Source organism: Loxodonta africana, chromosome 2 (genome assembly GCF_030014295.1).
Source record: "Loxodonta africana isolate mLoxAfr1 chromosome 2, mLoxAfr1.hap2, whole genome shotgun sequence".
Taxonomy (NCBI): domain Eukaryota; kingdom Metazoa; phylum Chordata; class Mammalia; order Proboscidea; family Elephantidae; genus Loxodonta; species Loxodonta africana.
The window spans coordinates 17834375-17851413 of NC_087343.1; the positions used below are offsets into that span (position 1 = coordinate 17834375).

A 17039-nucleotide genomic window follows, 5' to 3' on the forward strand; every position below is an offset into this window, starting at 1 on the left:
GTCCACTTCCTGTTTTCAGATTTCAGCAAAGATAGAAGTGGTATTTCTGTTTCCCGTCATTGTCATTTTGGAGTGAATCTTGAAAGGAGAATGGGCCTTCATAAAACCAGGAGCACTGTTCTTCAGCTTTGTTGAGCATCTAGTGGGAGTTTCTTCCTGTCTTGTTAATACGCTAAATGCGATTGGAGGCTCTTTAGGAAGCTCATGGAATGAGTAAGAAGTCATGAGTAGTAATGGCAGTTATTCAAAGGGAGGGGCCGGGTGTGGGGCAGTGGAGATTGACTCCACAGCGAATGGGTCGCTGCTTGAATGTGTGAGGAGGGGACAGGAGGACCCTAGAGGAGGTTTTCAGCTTGGCTTAGAAGAATTGAAGCTCTCTTATCCTTGTTTTCTAGAGTAGTTATTGTAGAATTTGCTTCTGACGTATAAATGCTTTTGTTAGCACGTCTCTGTTCTTGGACCGTGGTGGAATCACTTGCGGAGGCTCGTTAATGAGGCCACATGCTTGGATGCCTGGATATATATTGAGGCCTTAAGAGAGGTTGCAGTGAAAATGGCCTCAGCCATGTGTCGAGTGGAGTGACGTGAGGTGTCTTATTTAAAATAAGAAACGTGGAAGTGGAATAAGGTGGTGAGATAGAAGCACAAGCATCTAGGCCCCTATTTTATCCCATTGTCATCCGCTCATGTGAAAAAAGTTAAAACTTTAGTGTCTTTTAAAATTTTTAAGCAGCTGTATATTGTGGTAAGAGGGAAACTGTCAGTGCAACACATTTTTGAAATGTCTAATTTGGTGTGATTTCAGCGAGGAGGACATGTATCGTGCTGCGGATGAAATAGAAAAGGAGAAAGAATTACTTATACATGAAAGAGGGTCATCAGGTATGTCTGGAATTGTTTTATTTATAGAGTTCTTACTGTTTATGATAGAAAAGTGACATTAAATTGGTATTTCCATTTTTATAAAATATTAGGTGTACTTCCTTGGGAACATTTTTATGCACGGTCTTATCTACTACATCAGATGATTTATTTTGCCAGAGGACGTCGGGGGAAGAGTGTTTCCTGAGGTTTTGAAATTTTAACACCAGTGTTCTTCCTGTGTTCTTCACATTCCTATCTTTTCTGCACCTGTGAGCATTGTTTTCTTTAATGTCTTGACACTATCCTCTCTCAGTTCTTGATTTCCTTATATTTTTAGAGGGAGAGATGCTTTTTGAAGTACACTATTCATTTCAAATGAAGGGCTTGTTAAGAAGTTGGGCTCGCCCGTCTTTGCATGCAGATGGCCATGTGAATCTGATTGATAAGATGGGACGATCCTGCAGTTGATAGTGCCCTTTCTGTCATTGTTTTCTGATTTAGGGTTAGAGCTCTCCTCTGCCATGCCTTGTCTTCTCACCCCCGCCAGGCTCTGTCGCAGCTAGGGCGGGCATCACTCCTGGCCTCCGCCCTGCAGGTTCCGCGGCGAGGGTGCGTGTGGGCAGGGACATTCTCGCTGTCTGGCTGCCTCATGCAGGGGCTGAGTTGGGGGTTGTCCTGATTTGGGAATTGTTGTTGTTGTGTGCTGTTGATTCAGTTCCCACTCTTAGATACCCCATGAGCAGAGTAGGACTACCCCATAGGATTTTCTAGGCTGTAATCTAACAACAACAGTCTTTACAGAAGGAGATCCCCAGATTTTTCTTCTGCAGAACTGCTGTGTGGGTTCAAATCGCCAGCCTTTTTGTTAGCAGCCAAATGCATTACCTGTGTGATATATGTGTTCTACTGGATTGTTTTGAGAACTAGCTTCTGTTTGCTTTGTGGTTAACAAAAGCTTTATCACGCGTGTAAAGGAACATGGTACGCGGGGGGGTGGTTTGATAATAATTTCCGAGTCTTCCTCATTAGCAGTTCATGAAACTCTTCCCTGTGATAATCAAAGGAGATATGGCTGCAGCAGTGGGTACAAACATAGCAACGATTGTGAGGATGGCACAGGACCAGGCCGCGTTTCCTTTTGTCATGCATGGTCGCTGTGAGTTGGAACCAACTCAACGGCACTTAACAGCAATTTTTAGTAGTGGCCCAAGCTGGGTGTGTCTCCTGGGCCACACTCTTGCTGTCCCGTGTCTGACTTCAGAGGCGCTTGTCTCTACTGCTGTGCTTGCTCAGGATTCGCTTTCAGGTGCAGAGCTTTGTTGGTCATGTTCCTATGGAGACAGGGCTTCATCGGCTGTTGTTGCGTACCGCTGTGTTGGCAGGGTCTTCCTGTTCCTCTCCCATCCTGCAGGTTCTCTGTCGGGACTCTCTTGTGTCCAGCATTGTAGCCCTACACAGGTGTTTGAGCTTTTTGGTGGCACTTGTAACTTCCAGATTTAGTCTAAGATTAAAACGGAGCCCTTTGCGTTCCTTCTTGCATCTCCGTCCTCCTGGGTTCACGGTCCTTCCTGCCATGCAGCCTTTTGGAACTGCCTGTATCGGGTCTGCTGGTGGTAAGCTCTGCCTCAAGATTGATTTCTATCACCTTTTTTTCTTGAACAATAAATAACTCCAGATGAGTTGTTTTCTTTAATCTTTTTGAAGATTTTATTTTCTTACTTTCTGGTTTCTTTTGTAGTTGAAAGTATTGCTGTCAGTTGAATGCGTGGTAGACAGTGCATTTTCCTTCTGTCTTTGCCTTTGGTGTTCTGCATTCTCTCCTTAATGTCTCTAAGAATGGACTTTTTATAAACGCATTGCCTGGGATATTTTTTTCTTCTTGAATCTGAAGATGCATCATCTTCATTAGTTTTGGAAAATTCTCAGCCATTGTCTCTTTGAATATTGTCTTTTTTATACTCTTCCTGTTTACTCCAGAACTCCAATCAGATGTCTGTTAGTCTTCAAACAATCACGCAAAGCTCTTAATCATACTCTTTCACGTACACGTCTCTCAATGTCCCTGATACATTCTGTGAAATAGGATGTTATGTGATTTGGGTGTTGCGTGAACACCATATTATATTCATGTAGTCCGCGGGTTACAAACACCCAACTTACGTACAATCCATAGTTACAAACCAACCCCCATAAAGCCTGTTATATTGGAAATTCAAGGTACATACAATGGTTCGTAACAACAAATAGGCTTTACTTGCAACGTGCACCAAAATGTTGTTGTTATGACTGTATTATTTGTTAAAGATGTTTTAGTGTATTGGGAAGTGTTTCTTTGATTTTTTTAGGCAAAGGAAGGTACACTAAAAAACCAAACCTGTTCCCATCGAGTCAATTCAGACTCATAGCGACTCCATAGGATAGAGTAGAACTGCCCAATGGAGTTTCCAAGGAGCTCCTGGTGGATTCGAACTGCCGACTTCTTGGTTAGAAGCCATAGCACTTAACCACTACGCCACCAGGGTTTCCATAAAGGTTGTCTTGTCAGGAGTGGGATTCGAACCCGTGCCTCCAGGGGAGACTGAGGCCTGAACGCAGTGCCTTAGACCGCTTGGCCATCCTGACATTAGATATGTCCTCTATGTCCCACTCTCGCATCAGGATTTCTGAACTCTATTATAACCTTAGGGGACCACAGATGTATATGCAGTTGGACGTTGCCCAAATGGATGTTAGATGGCACATGGCTATATGTGTTTTGTCTGCTGTGTCCTGGGCAGTTTCTTTAGATGCGTTTTCTTTCTTTTTTAGAGAAGTTGTGTTTTCCCTCCAAATTTGCCAGGTCTTTTTTGGTGGTGCATTGCTTTTCACTCATCTTTCTTATTTCCTTTTTTGTTTCTTTAAGCATTTTAAACACACTCTTCTGTATCTCATAATTCCATTATCTGATTATTTAATCATGCCAGTTGTTATTTTTGCTTGTTTCTATGCTTCTTCAAATTTTGGGTAGCAAGCTCAGCTTCTGCCCCTCTATGAAGAGCCTGTGTGTCCTGGCTTGAGTGTGAGAGAATTTGGCCCTGTTTCTACCAGGCACCCCAGGTGTCACCTACATTGGACAACTTTATGTTACTTTCTAGACTTGAGGGCACACCTGTGATTATAAATTCTCAGGGAAACAGAAGTTTTCTTATCTTCTTTACCAATGAAGAGATTCTTTTCACCTAGTCCGGAGGTCAGCAAATTATGGCTTGTGAACCAAATTCGACCTGCTACCTGGTTTTAAAAATAAAATTGTATTGGAACATATTTTATTAGACCATGTCTGTGACTCTTTCCTGCTACAATGTGACAGAGATCTTATGGTCCTCAAAACCTAAATTGTTTACTCCCTGGCCCATTACGGAAGAAGTTTGCCCATGCCTGCCCCTAATCCACCTTCTGATTGAGACCCCCAGCTTTCCATAGGGGGTCTCAGTTTAACTCCCACCTTCGGAGGGTCTGAGTCCTTGTCTCTCACATACATAAACAGCTAAGGACTAAACCTCTTGGTTATTTCACCTCCTGCTTAGAAGTTTGGTTTTCAGCTTCCGTTTTTTTAGAGTGGGGGTGGTACATTAGAATGTTCTTTTCTGGAAACACCAATCCGAGTCTGTGTATTTTGCAATTAAACAAAAAGAGGAACTGTTGTAGACTGTAAGCTGCTTGAGGTCAGGCGCTACCTTGCCCTGGGCCTCCAGCTCCTAGTCTAGCGTGTGGCATGTCCTCCCGACGGACAGTAGCTACCTGGGAATTCAGGTAGCTTACCAGTAACAGCTGTGCAAAGCGCTGCATTTCCCACTCTACCCGGGGGCCAGGTCCTGTCTCCGTGTGGGCAGGAATGAGGACCGCAGGCCAGGGGAGCCGGAAGCAGGACTTCCTTCCTGGGAGGCCCTTTCTGGGTGCACGTGTGAGAGGTACGCGTGGTGTTGTCCTCTCAGGCTCGTACCCCATCTGCTAGGAGAATGCGGCCACAGATGTCCTGGACCCAGGACAGCTCAAGTTCCTCGTACGTGATGAGGCGGTGCACAGAAAGGCAGATACAGGGAGCACTGCCCTCCACTGACTAGACACTCTGAAAATAGTTCTTGAATTTAAACCTTGACTTTGAGGGTCGGCTCTGCGGCCTGGGTATTTGTGGCCTCTGTATAGTATTATGGAAACCCTGGTGGCATAGTGGGTAAGTGCTACGGCTGCTAACCCAAGGGTTGGCAGTTTGAATCTGCCAGGCACTCCTTGGCAACTCTATGGGGCAGTTCTACTCTGTCTTATAGGGTCGCTATGAGTCAGAATCGACTCGACGGCACTGGGTTTGGTTCTGGATATCATATTGTACCTTAGAGTTTGTTTCACTTGTAAGCCAATCTTGACATATATCACAGATAAATGTATCTGTGCTATCTGCATATGTGTTATTTTCCTTTTTATGTAAAAGGCTTATATGCCTTTGAAAAGGATTCATGGTGAGATTTTTTAAAAAATAGGCAGTTCTTCTAGTTTACTTAAAAAAAAATTGATTTTCCTCCTCCTGGTGGCGACTGCAGCTCTGTGGGCTTGCCCCCCGACCTGTGGCTGTCATACCTGGTGTAACTGCTGTTGCCTTTTTTCAGTTGTCTGTAAACCCACTCAGGACAGAATCAGTGTTTTCCTAGTCTTCATGTCCCCAGTTTCTAGCTCATCGTTTGGCACGTATTAGACACTGAATAACATTTGTTGAATTGAGTTAAATATAACATTTTCGTTTTGTGTGTAACTTCCTCAGGAGTAAATCTGTTGTAAGCTCTTTCTGTGTTTCTGGCCTAATTTCACTGCTAACACCTACATCTTCAGTTATTTAAAAAGGAAGTCAAGTGTGCCCAAGAGTTTGCCTCACTTTCTTCCTAAAACACATGCATTAACATACCCATGTGCGTGCATATGCGTAAACCACAATATAAGCCCCAAACCTCAGAAGTTGAACAGGGAAAATCTAACAGCTAATCTTTACTGCGTTATTTGGCTGTCATAAGTCATGTGTTATTAGAGTCAAATGAGGCCTGTGGTTCAGCTGATGTTGAGAGCTCCATGAAAGCTGGTTTATTGTTAACAGCTCAGAACCATTCAGGATCAGTAAAGACAATTCAGTATTACTTTGTTATAGTAGGTATTATATTTTTGTGTAATGAATGTACAAATCATTAAATGTATTTTCTCATAGCCTAGATTATTACATGTTTGATTTGGTAAAAAAAAGTATTCATGGACACCTGTGTGTCAGTGCAGTTCTAGGTGCTGTGGACGCAGCTGAGAAACCAAATAAAGCCCCTGCTCTCGAGAAGCTGATGTTTTACTGTGTGTGTATGTGTGTGTTGGGGGGGGCAATATAGAAAAATAAATATGTCAGGCATTGATAAGTGCTGTCTTGGAAGAAGTACAACCAGAATGCTCTTTAGCAGCAAGGATGGCGAGACTGCATCTCACATACTTTGGGCATGTTATGAGGAGGAACCAGTCCCTAGAGAAGGACATCATGCTTGGTAAAGTAAAGGTCAGTGAAAATGAGGAAGCTCTTTACTGAGATGGATTGATACAGTGGCTACTGCAAGGGGCTCAAACATAGCAACAATTGTGAGGTTGGTGCAGGACCGGGCAGTGTTTTGTTCTGTTGTGCATGGAGTCACTATGAGTCGGAACCGACTCAAAGACCTAACAACAACAACATTGATAAGTGCTAAGAAGAAAAACAAAACATTGCCAGGGGACTAGAGAGTGCAGGTGTGTGTGTGATGTCGCGATAGAGGGCTCAGGTAACATGTGAACAGAGACCTGCGTGGAGTGAGGGAGCAACCCTGCGGCACTCTTTGTGTGTTGGAGGAGCACCAGGGAGGGCTCCAGGTGAGGGGCAGGAGCAGCTTCAGTGCCGGGCATGGTGGGAGCTGAGGCCAGAGGGGCCGTGGGGGGCAGGCCAGGCCAAGCGGGGCCTCATAGATGAGAACATGGATCTCACTCTGCATGAGATGGGAAGCCACCAGAGTGCTGCACCCAGCAGTGCTAGAGCTCAGCTGACTTGGGTTTTAAGTGGATCGCCCTGCTAGCACATGGAGAAGGGTCTGTAGGGTGCAGTGATGGGGGAGACCCATTGGGAGACCTCCGTGGTTATCTAGGAGAGAGGCGATGGTGTCTGGCACAGGGTGTGGGCAGTGATGGGATTCGGGATTTTTTGGAAGTGAGGCATAAAGACTGACCCCTAAGTAAAGCAGCACCTTCTACTGGTGGTGCTTTCTCATTATTTTCCTGTTTTTTTTTTTTTTCGTTCCATAACAGAACCCAGATTAAGTGTAGCTCCAGAGATGGATATCATGGACTACTGCAAAAAAGAATGGCGGGGAAATACACAAAAAGCAACATGCATGAAAAAGGTATGACAACTATGTCCACGTATCACAGGGCTTGCAGGTAGTCTGTTATCAGTTATTATTTAATATGTCCTTTTATATTTTATAAAGTTAGCCGTGACAGCTGCTGTTTGACTGTATAAATATTGTTGTTCTAATGGTAGACATAAGGAAACAGACCTCAAAGATAAGGGACTTTTTTTAGGGCCACAGTACAGGCAGTTCCCGACTTAAAACCGGGTTCCGTTCCGACGACTCTGTCATAAGTCAGTTCTGATGTGAGTCAAATCTATTTTTTTTAGTTTTCATTATTATTGCCTTTTATTATCAGTGTCTTTGTGCTCTTTGGAAACTCTGTGGCGCAGTTCTACTCTGTCCTATAGGGTCGCTATGAGTCGGAATCGACTCAATGGCACTGGGTCTGGTTTGGGTTTGGTTTATAAATTCGATCCTGGTGCCTCTGCGAGTGAACATCTGAGAATGATAGCATCAGCAAATTATGTGCTACAACACTGTCCATAGTACGTATTACTAACGATAAGATGCACCCAAAAAAATGGGGTCATAAGTGCAGTTCATCATCACTGAAGTGGAAGTCGGGGGCTGCCTGTATTAATGGAGAGTCAGGACTAGTTATTCAGGAATTGGATTTCTTTGTAGAACACAGAATGATTCTGCAGTTCAGACCTGGGCTAGCCGTTGCTCATCCTCTTGGGGGCGTTGGAGACTGGCCTTCTCCGCCTGGTGTTATCGGAGCCTTGGGTGGGCACTGGAACTGTTCCTGGGACCAGCTGAGTCCATTCCCCCACTGCCCAGCCCCTTTTGGATGCCCTGTGTAGAGGGATCTGGAACTGGCCACCTTCACTTAGGGTGTCCCTGGAGCTGCCCTCCCAGTCCTGTTGCATAGATTGGGACCCTAAGGTCATGCCAGGGGCTGTAGGGCAGCATCAGTGATTCCCAGAGTGGTGCTGCTGTGACTCTTTGGGCTGGTTCCGTTCAAACAGAACCAGTGTCGCTCAGGTCAGACACCTTGCCCCCTCTCACATGGCACAGCCGATCGAGCAGTAGATCCTGTTGGCTCTACCTGCGAGATGTGTCCTGGATCCAACGTTCCTAATTATCAGGTTGAACTCTGTGAAATTGCTACTATTTGACTGCTTTTTATGAAAATGGCAATTTCAACCTAATACTTACCCCCGTCTTGTTCACTTCTCTATTGGAATTATTTAAATTATGAATTTAAGTGTATTTCTTCTGTATTACAGATACTGACCTGTCATTTTTGAGAGAAATATTTTTCAACTATTTTTTTTGTTTGTTTTTTTAATGCTTAAAATTTTCCATTTTTTTAATGTTTGAATACGTTTATTCTTTTCCACAGAGCTTGTTTTTGTAGAAAATACTGCATCCTTCAGCAGGCACTTCAAGCACGCCTGCCTGTGCGAAGTGGGCTGGCCTGCGTCAGAAGGCAAGCTGCCACTTTTAAAACTCCAAGAGCAGATGTCAGCTCTCAGTCCCTGCAAGTCTGGTGTCTAGACTCTTTGCTTGCCGGGCACTTGCTGGGGGCTCAGCCGTGAAATACCTGCACTCTCCACCCTTGCCAGAGGTTCAGAACGTTTTATCTTTTTATGGCTGTCTGCTAAGTAGGCTCATCAGCCACTCTTAGATGTTCCTCCTTCCTGCCCTGTATCAGTTTAGATAACCAGGAAGCCAAGTATCTGAACTGTTTCCTCAGCTTCCCCAGAAGTGCTTTCACTGACTTGCGATTCTCCTTTATGACCTTAGCCTTTTTAGAGGATCGCTTATAGCAGTTGGTGACTTGAAGACTGTAATTGAAGATTTCTCCTAAATCATCCAGATATTCCACATTCAGGGGCTTGGGCTAAAATCATGCCTCTGTGGGTTTCATGCCAGGAAGACTTGACCCTGTAGGTAGAGTCATTCAGTGACAAGCAATCACCTCCACGTCAGAAAAGTGCCACATCTGGACCCACCAGTGGTGATTGGCGCATCTCTGGTGCCTGACGACAGCTTAGCTCTCAGTTCTGTATTAGTCCTTGTTTGTGTACATGTATAGTCTTTATTTTGGATATTCTTTTGGAAGTAAGCACGTATGGATCCAAATTTAATTTACAGAGTTTGTCTCCCCTCTGACGTAACATGAATAATGAGCGCGTTTGGAAAGTGCAGTGTCTGTTGAACAAGCCATCCTAAGTCCTCTGGGGGGAATGTGGGGTCCGCCATAGGGAAGGGAGTGCATGTGGCAGGTGTGATAGGCCCTCACATCCACAGTGGTTGGATGACTAAGTCAAAGTGCTGCTCTCAAAATGGTATTATTGGAAGGAAGTGCTCAAGGACCTTTCCCTGTCATACTCACTTAGAACGTCATCCTCTGATTTGCATTTGAGCAGGTCCGACTGGAGAAGTCAGGTCGTCACGGGTGCCTGTGTGCCTGTCACTGGGATTTCCTCACATCCTTTTTTTTTTTGTGTGTGTACGCCTCGGAATTGTCCAGTTGGTGGCTATCTTTGAGTGACTGAGTATGCCACTGAACATTTTCATTTCCTCATTTCACTTTCAGACTGAGCAAGAATGGCACTTCCATCCACGGTGTTATTTATTTATTTATTTTAAGTATAAGAATTATCTGGATATCTCCTAGCTGTCAAACCAAAAACCCATTGCTGTCGAGTCAATTTCAACTCATAGCGACCCTATAGGACAGAGTAGAACTGCCCCTAGGGTTTCCAGGGAGTGGCTGGTGAATTCCAACTGCTGACCTTTTGGTTAGCAGCCAAGCAAGCTGTTAACCACTGTGCCACCAGGGCTCCTTCTAGCATGTAGACTTCTTTATATATACCATACAGACTTGGGATTTGGTATATAGTTCTTAATTCAGAGATACAAACTTAGCACATTTTTCTCAGTCTCTTCTGCCTCTTCATTAAAGAGGTCAGGGTCAACATGAACACAGAATAAGCCCTTCAGAATGTTAGTGGTCAATAAGTGAATGTTAACAGTAGTTGCTTAGAAAGGGACACACGATTCCATCTTTGGGGTGACAGATGTGTTTTAACAATACTTAGTATATATTATATGTCTAGTCTATCGTGTACATTGCATATGCAGATATTTCATACAGTACTCAGATTTTATAACTTTTTTTGTTATTAAAAAAGGGGTTGGAATGTCCCACATAAAGCCTTGTTTCCATTCTTGCAGCAATCTGGGACAATTTTTCCCCACAGAGTAAAACTCTCCCTGCCATCTGAAGTCAGTAATGACCCACTTTGGATTCTTTGATACTTTCACCCAGGGCTACAAGGAAGTTTCTCAGAAATTCACCTCCATAAGGTGCGTCCGCGGCGATAATTACTGTGCGCTGAGGGCTACGCTGTTCCAGGCCATGAGCCAGCTGGCGGAGCTGCCCCCCTGGCTGCAGGACCCGGAGCTCATGCTGGTACGCTGCCACCGCAGGTTTGACTCCGCAGTGTTTCCCGTAGCTGCGTGAGAGACTTCCCCTTTCTGCCCATGCTTTTGCTGGTGTCGCTTGTGACATGGTGTCAGCTTGTGGGTGTGCTCAGTTGTATGTGGCTGGCACGATTTCACGTAGTAAAATGGCCAAGAATAATGGGTATTTCCCAGATAAGAAAAACGACAAAACCGATTCAAGCAGTTCAGCTGAACTAGAGAGCAGATGTTTAGAGTTTGTAAAAAAAACTTTGGAACAGTTTGACCTCAATGTTGGAGTTTACATCAAGTGGGCAGTATATTTTATAATTTAAGAACCTGCCAGGGGCTTAGAAAACATGTTTCTTACTTAATTCAGGAAATAGGTAGAACCCTCTGCACAACGTTAGGGGGACTGGCCTTGTGAGCAACTGAGCAGCCACACTGGAGGAGAGATGGTAACACCACCTTGGCTTCCTGGGAGTGTGTGATGGCTAAGGCTGTGTGTCAGCTCGGCCAGGTCATGATTCTCAGTGGTTTGGCAGTTATGTTGTAGTTTGGCAGCTCTGTAATGTAATCCCCTCCACAGTGCGGTCTGATGTAATGCCATCACCTCCATGACGAGATCTCCTGTGAGCAGTCAGTTGGAACAGTTTCCTTGGGGGTGTGGCCTCCATCCAGCATAGGTGGACCTTCTGGCAAGGCTGGCTGGCTTTTGCTCACTCTGGATCCTGTAGCTGACTCGTGTTCATCTGACCTCTGGTTCTTGGGACTGGAGCTAGCAGCTTATCTGCTATCTTACCTCCCAATGCTGGGATTCATCAGCCTCCACAGCCTGTGAGCCAGAGACCTGCTATCTGACCTTCTGATCTTGGGCTCACCAGCCCCTGCAGCTACGTGAGTTAGGAGAAGCCTCCAGCCTGACCCACAGACTTGGGACTTTCCAGCTTCTACAACCTTGTGAGCCATTTCCTTGATATAAATCTGTCTGTGTATATTTATACACTGTACTGGTTTTGCTTCTTTAGAGAACACAGCCTAGGAGGGGAGGAGGGTCAGGGGCTGTGTCCCAGACCTGGCCCTCATTAGTGTTTTAAGTCCAAGACTTGGTGGTGACTGGAAAGCTGTGCATCAGTGTGTCCAGGCCAGAGATCAGACAAAGTCACATCATAATAAGCTGGATGACAGAATATCCCAAAAGATTCTGGTGGGCAGAAATGATTGAGCAGAACTGACAATATGACATTAATTGGAAGAAAATGTATAGTCTGTAGTTAAAAAAAAAAAAAGAATGGCACAAGTGCTGGCTGGAGGAGAGTTGCCTTAACAGCAGTTTATGAAGGAAAAAAAGGCGTCAGGGCTTTAATTGATTGCATGCCCAGCGTGAGTCTGCGCGGAATGTGGTCTCCAGCCCTGCTGACGCGCTGGCTGCATCGGAAGGAGCGCTGGCTGAAGTCCAGGCGGTAGCAGGCCCAGCGTGAGCTCCACTTTCTGCCCTGTGTCTTCACTAGCAGACGGCTGTTGGAGCGTGACCAAGGTGGCTCATCTCATTTAGGGAGTAGTTAGAGGAGCAGGAGGTTCTTGCCTGAGGAAAAGATGACTTCTAGAGGAAACTGGTAGCTGGATAAAATGTTTGAGGTCTGTTAGGTGAATGAGGGGTCCTACGGCTCCAGAGGGCAAAACCAGGGCCCGTGAGTGGAGGATACCGTGTGCCTGCCTGTCCGCTTTATGATTATCCATTTTATAAATCACTATAAAATCAGCACACGTACATAAGCTGTCTAAGCCTTGTCTGTGAAAGATACTTTTTTCTAAGCAATGACATATGTCATCTTAAGCAGGTTTTTCAGCACAAACTTATTTTTCTATCTATATAAAGGTAAAAGAAAGAAAGGCTGTTTTGTCCTTTGCTTGTCACGGCATTTATTAGTAACGAAGTATTTCAGAAGCCTTGGTCTGTAGGCAGCAGGATGCCCGTGGACACAGGCAGTGCCGGGAAGCCCGTGTGGAGCACCAGCCGCTTGTTTTCACTTCCGTGCTTGACAGCCTTCACTTCATTTACAGATCGTGACCTAAAATCCTCTACAATGTTAGGCTGAGTTTTTCTTCTGAGCCTTTAATTTAAGGAGCTGTTTACATTTGTGGACTTAGTTGACATCATGAATTTGAATTTTTATACTTCCCCAGAAACTGTCGCAAGCAGTGTCCTAAGTAATTAAACATATGAAACACTTCCTGGGAAAGTGAAGCACAGCAGCTCCTGCCTGGAGGCGGTATGAGAAGGCAGAGGGGACAGAGAGGGGACAGGAGCTGGTTGGACGGACACGGGCAGTACGGGGTGGAGAGGAGGAGTGTGCCGTCACATTGTAGGGAGGGCAACTAGGGTCACATACCAAGGTATGGGTAAGTTTTTGTATTAGAAAGTGACCTGGATTGTAAACTTTAACTTAAAGCACAACAGAAGAAAGTAAAGCACAGCTGCCTTCTGTTTCACGGACAGGGTGCGTTTGGGTAGGATCGTCGGCCTTATTGCTGACGGCCTAGGCAGGCTGCGTCCATTTCTGATTGGCAGGGACGAGTTGTGTGCAGCAGCTACAGGGCTTTGGGGTGGGTTACCTGACTTGCTTTGAGTGATGTGAAAATTTTTTTTAGTTTCTCAGAAATTCTTTCCAGTTTCTTCCCTTCCAGTATCTTCTGTGTATTAGGTAACAAAATTTTTCTCTTGACCAACTAATTAGTTGGTCATAGTGGTGTTATTTTTGTCGTCTAACATTTATCGAAGGCCAGGAGGCCCCAGAAAACACATCATACCTGCCTGTGAGTTTTATAATTAAGCTTGTTAGACTTTGATGCTGCTACATGACAGATGAAGAAATGACTTTGGTCTTTTCTTGCTCTCATCCAACCGGAAGACTTGTTCCTCTGTTGATTTTTCCCATAATTTGCCATGGTTTGCACAACTCTGTTCACAATTGTTTGTTGCATCACTCAGAGGCTTGCTAAGGTGACAGAGTCACTGGGTGCTTCACAGTCACGTGCCAGTGCAGGTAAGGGCACAAAGCTTCACCTGGTTGTGCTTGACCAGACAGTTTCCAGCTCCTCCCAGCAGCAGGCCTCCTCTGATGCTGTGCTGTCCTCTTCTCATTCTGCCCTGCACCGGCCTTGCCTTGTCCACCCTGACAAGGGCCTCGAGGAAGGAGCGAGTGCATGGTGGGGTGTGCTGGAAGACCAGGGCTGGAACCAAGGACAGCAGAAGGGGTGGAGGTGGGGGTGAGGGCTGCAGAGCTGGGTGGTGTGGGTGGGGTACCTGATCCATCACACCCGGAAATGATAAACACTCAGCATCTCCACATATTACTTGTAATACGTGTGCTTGAGACGAGCAGTCAAGTGAATTGTTAATTCTGTTGCCTGTTGTATAGGAGTTTTGGTATGATAGGCAGTGTGCCCCTCTCCTACCCATCTTCCTTGTGGATAGGAATCAGTTGTGCCCTGTCATAGTGAGTAAAATCCTGCTTGCTGTTGAAACTTGGTATAAATTACCTGTATTAAAAAACAGGATAGACTTGCTATTATAAACACTTGGACCAGGCCCACAGTAAATCAAAACCAAACCCATTGCCGTGGAGTTGATTCTGACTCACGGTGACCCCAGGTGTTACAGAGTGCAGCTGCTCCACACGGTTTTCTTTTTTTAATTTTTGTTGTGCTTTAAGTGAAAGCTTACAAATTAAGTCAGTCCCTCATACAAAAATTTATATATGCCTTGATACATACTCCTAGTTGCACTCCTCCTAATGAGACAGCACACTCCTTCCCTCTGCTCTAGTTTTGTGTCCATGCGGCCAGCTTCTGACCCCCTCTGCCCTCTCATCTCCCCTCCAGACAGGAGCTGCCCACATAGCCTCATGTGTCTGCTTGAGCCAAGAAGCTCACCCCTCACCAATATCATTTTCTATCCCATACTCCATTGCAATCCCTGTCTGAAGAGTTGGCTTTGGGAATAGTTCCTGTCTTGGGCTAACAGAAGGCCTAGGGACCATGACCTCCAGGGCCCTTTTAGTCTGAGTCAGACCCATTAAGTCTGATCTTTTTACAAGAATTTGGGGTCTGCATCCCACTGCTCTCCTGTTCCCTTAGGGGTTCTCTGTTGTGTTCCCTGTCAGGGCAGTCATCAGTTATAGCTGGGCACCATCTAGTTCTTCTGGTCTCAGGCTGATGTAGTCTCTGATTTATGTGGCCCTTTCTGTCTCTTGGGCTCATAATTACCCTGTGTCCTTGGTAGTCTTCATTGTCCTTTGCTCCAGGTGGGTAGAGACCAATTGAGGCATCTTAGATGGCCGCTTGCTAGTGTTTAAGACCCCAGACGCCACTCTCCAAAGTGGGATTCAGGATGTTTTCTTAATAGATTTTATTATGCCAATTGACTTAGATGTCCCCTGAAACCATGGCCCCCCAAACCTCCGCCCCTACTATGCTGGCCTTCGAAGCTTTTAGTTTATTCAGGAAACTTCTTTGCTTTTGGCTTAGTCTGATTCAACAGGGTTTTGTTGGCTGTAACCTGTATGGAAGCAGAACGCCAGGCCTTTCTTCTGTGGTGGCTCTGGGTGGGTCTGAACTGCCAGCCTTTCAAGGAGTAGTCCAGGGCAAACCATTTGTGCCACCCAGGGATCTTAAGACCCACAGCAGCCCTTCTGGAAATGGCTGTGTGTCAGTTTACCTTGTTCCTTGGTCCTCCTGAAGTGCCGAGGGCCTCTTACCACTGCCCTGTGTCCAGTGACAGCTGTGTGTCCTGCTCAGGGCACAGACACCTCTGTTACTCTGTGTGCACGTGGCTTTTGGAAGTCCCGGGAGCACTGGCCGCCGCTAGAACCACAGAAATGCTTCTCTCAGCAGGCAGCTTGGAGGGAATCGCGTTTGAGCGTTACTAACTAGGGTCTGCTGAACAGGGCCAGCTCAGCGCTAACCCATCTACCTTCAGCTGTGGCGATGGTGGGACACCTAAGTGTGTTCAGGAGTCCATAGACCCAGAACCAGCCTCGGCCACGGCTGCAGGCCACACGCTAACATCCGTGACCTGTGGTGCATTTCATCAAGATGCTCGGGTGAACCCAGAGAAGCCATATTTGTCCCTGAGGCATACGTACGCTTTAGTGAGCTGCACCTGGTTCCCTTGGCAGGCTGAAGGATGTCCTGTGTGGATTCTGCCATCTCTGCTCCCATAGAACGTCAGTTGGTTTCAGGACATTAAAGGGAAACAGGAGAGCTAGATGGGGAGGCCTTCCCCTTACTGTGAGCTCAGCGAGAGATCCCAGGCATTCTCTGCTGCTGCCCAGCTTCTCGGCCTTACTCTTCCACCTGTGAGGGGGAGCTTCGTCCTTACCTGCTCCTCAGTCCCTGAGAAGGGGTGACCTGTAAGCAGGAGTCCGCAGGTTTCTATGTACACTACGTGTTGGAATGTCTCTGACTGGGTGGGACCTTGGTGGTGTTAGAGTGGAGTAGGCTATGTCCAGCCCTTTTGTTGAATTAGCTTTGGGGATGACACATTTTTGTTGTTAACCCTTTAGTCATGGTGGTGACTTCAAGAACTGTAGGCATTTGCTAGAGAAAGCAGACTGTTTAATTCCGTCACAAATGAAGTTACACCTAAACTAATTACTACTTTAATCTTAGATTCTACAGAAAATTCTTTATTCCTTACTTAAATCTTTATTTTAACAAAAGTGCAGTCCTTTTGTGCTTAGTAGAAAAGATTAGCTCTTTATGCGCTTCTGTGTGTTGTGACTGAGGAGCCCTGGTGGCACAGTTGTTAAGTGCTCGGCTGCTAACCAAAAGGTTGGTAGTTGGAACCCGCCAGCTGCTTCATGGGAGAAAGATGTGATAGTTTGCTCCATGAAGATTACAGCCTCGGAAACCCTATGGGGCAGTTCTGCTCTGTCCTGTAGGGTTGTCGTGAGTTGGAAACTTGATGGCAGCGGGTATGTGTTATGACTCCTGAAAGGATTCAGTTTTTTTCTTCTGAATAATCTCGACTCCATTGTTCTTTGTTAATCGTCTGTGCTTTTCACTCCTCATTTTTTGACTTTCTCCGGGAGTAGACTGCCCTGAACTGGATAGTTAATCTAGCGCCAGTGTGACCAATGCCTTGAAGCAATGAGGAACAACCTCTTAGGTTCCCCTGTGTGTAGTTAGGGCTCTAGGTCTCCTAAGTCTGCAGCGTGTGGTGCCTGCCTTAAACCCCTACCAGCTGCCCGGCTCTCCTGACCTCATCTTCGCCAGCTCACCCTTGTGGAGCCAGTCTTTTCTGCTCAGTTGCAG

General features: G+C 45.8%; 1 protein-coding gene across 3 annotated transcripts in view; it reads left to right on the plus strand.

Annotated features, from left to right (window-relative positions):
* The window catches only part of OTULIN (OTU deubiquitinase with linear linkage specificity), a 39401-nt gene that overhangs the window by 11183 nt on the left and 11179 nt on the right, over positions 1-17039 (plus strand). For 2 of the 3 annotated variants that reach the window (XM_003408153.4, XM_064270730.1), the window contains exons 2-4: positions 806-882; positions 7201-7295; positions 10588-10731. In XM_003408153.4, the coding sequence (XP_003408201.2) occupies positions 806-882; positions 7201-7295; positions 10588-10731 (316 nt within the window). The remainder of the gene's footprint in view (positions 1-805; positions 883-7200; positions 7296-10587; positions 10732-17039) is intronic. The other variant, XM_064270725.1, reaches the window with a different exon arrangement.